This window comes from Mandrillus leucophaeus, unplaced genomic scaffold, assembly GCF_000951045.1.
Source record: "Mandrillus leucophaeus isolate KB7577 unplaced genomic scaffold, Mleu.le_1.0 Scaffold1, whole genome shotgun sequence".
NCBI lineage: Eukaryota > Metazoa > Chordata > Mammalia > Primates > Cercopithecidae > Mandrillus > Mandrillus leucophaeus.
Window position 1 is genome coordinate 15,506,069 of NW_012098097.1, and position 1,975 is coordinate 15,508,043.

The 1,975-nt window shown below is 59.7% G+C and overlaps 1 protein-coding gene across 1 annotated transcript in view; it reads left to right on the forward strand.

Annotated features, from left to right (window-relative positions):
* FSCN2 (fascin actin-bundling protein 2, retinal) overlaps positions 1–1,975 on the forward strand; it is a 17,399-nt gene that overhangs the window by 12,788 nt on the left and 2,636 nt on the right. Inside the window, 2 exon segments of the mRNA XM_011968645.1 lie at positions 643–767; positions 1,696–1,850. Coding sequence (XP_011824035.1) covers positions 643–767; positions 1,696–1,850 — 280 coding nt within the window.

The window sequence follows — 1,975 nt, forward strand, 5'->3', positions numbered from 1 at the left end:
CCCTGGGCTTGGTGGGTTCCCAGGCAGCCACCATCACCCGCTCAGCAGCTTCCCCGGGGTCCTCTGTTCTTACTTCTTTGCTGAACCACTCTCCTGGGTCAGCTCTGACCTCAGCCTGACGCCCTCATGGTCGTAATGTGGCTGCTGGTATTCCAGGCTTCACATCCGGGCAGGACCAAGTCCAGAGGAAAAAGAGGCACTGGCTCTGCTTGTGTCTTCTCAGGAGTAAGAACACTTCTCCCCTAAGTCCTAGGAGACACTTCTTCACGCTCATTGGCCAGAACTGAGTCCCCCAGCGGCTCAACTAGCCCCTCTGGAGTTGGGTAAAACCAGTGTCGCCCAGGCCAGTGCCAGCTGCACTCCTCTCCTATTTTGAGGTCATTTCTCTAGAAGCAGATGGCTGAATAAGGCAGCCCCAGACAGCATTCTGTCTGAAGGAGGTGTGGGGGCAACACTAGGGACACCAAAGTGCTGGTCCAGGAGGCACGGTGGTGGGGGCAGCCCTGCGATGCTGTGGCTTTATCCCTACTCTTCCTTCAGTGCCCGCAGGGACGGCGTTCCCACGCCCCTCATGGGCCCCTCCTCCTGAGGGGTCCTGCTACCCCCGGGCACCATGTCAGTGTTGCCCTCCACTGGGCCCAGACAGCTGCTCTTAGCTCAGTATTTGCCAGGATCTAGAGCTGGTGGCAGTGGGGTGCTGGCACGAATGCTTGGCCACAGTGCAGGGGACATGCTGGGCGCTCCTCTGCATCTGATCAGTGGTGAATGTGAGAGAGACCCCAGCCTGGGGTGTGAGGGGCAGCTTTGGGGCTCTCAGAAGGGAACAGGTCCCAAGCTCTCTGGCACAGTCATAGCCTGGTGCCCTCTCCCCTGGGGACAGAGTGGGATGGGATCTGGCCCCACCCTCAGGCCCTGTGGCGCTCTGCCCACCACTCCCTCCCAGTCCCCAGCTAGACAGGCCACCAGAGTCCTTGGGCCTCGTTGGGGGCTCTGCAATTTGATACATCACTCCCAGTGGCCAGTTGCCATGGAAACAGGGAGGTGGCTTGTGGGAGGAGCCAGGGACTCAGTTCACAGAAGATCCTGGGGAGGCTCTGGTGTCTGCTGTCCCCATGCTGGGCATGGGTGCCTCTCCAGCCCCTCGCAGGAACCCCAGATGGAGCCCAGGGCAGTCTTGTCCTCCCCCAGGGGTCCCGGGAGACCAAGCACAGATGGTTGGGGCTTCTGCAGAGGTGACAGGGACCAGCCCCTGCCTGGTGCCCAGGGGTGCCCCCATCACCATCCCCATCCCCACCATCCCCATCGTTAGGTCCTGCCTGTGCCCACCCAGCAGCTTAGGGTGAATTATAAATAGAGGCTGGTGTAAGCCCTGGGTCAAGAGAGCAGGGCAAGGAGATTACCAGCTGATTACTGATTAGCAGAGTGGGGGCTGTGCCAAGCAGAAGGGCCTGGCTCCTGGGGGTGTGGAGGGAGGTCACAGCTCCCTTGGGGACAGTGTGCAGGGTCCACAGACGGCACACATGGCCCTGGGGCAGGGTTCCCAGGCTCTCTGAGAGGTGCCTTCCAAATCTTCTCAAGTCAAGAGATTTCTAGATGAGACCCCTCTGGCTTCAGGGGTGCCCCCAAAAGCATGCCCCCATCCCCTGCTCCCTACCCAGGAGAGGCGTGAGGGGCTTCCCCATCTCCTCCCTCCAGGGGTCAACGTCTCAGCCAATCAGGATGATGAACTAGACCATGAGACCTTCCTGATGCAAATTGACCAGGAGACAAAGAAGTGCACCTTCTATTCCAGCACTGGGGGCTACTGGACCCTGGTCACCCATGGGGGCATTCAGGCCACAGCCACACAAGTGTGAGTGCACACATCCCTCCCTCCTCCAACATCCCCGTTACCACCATCACCATCCCCACCATCATTTCCATCTCTACCATCACTATCATCCCCATCTCCATCATCTCCACCACCATCCCCATC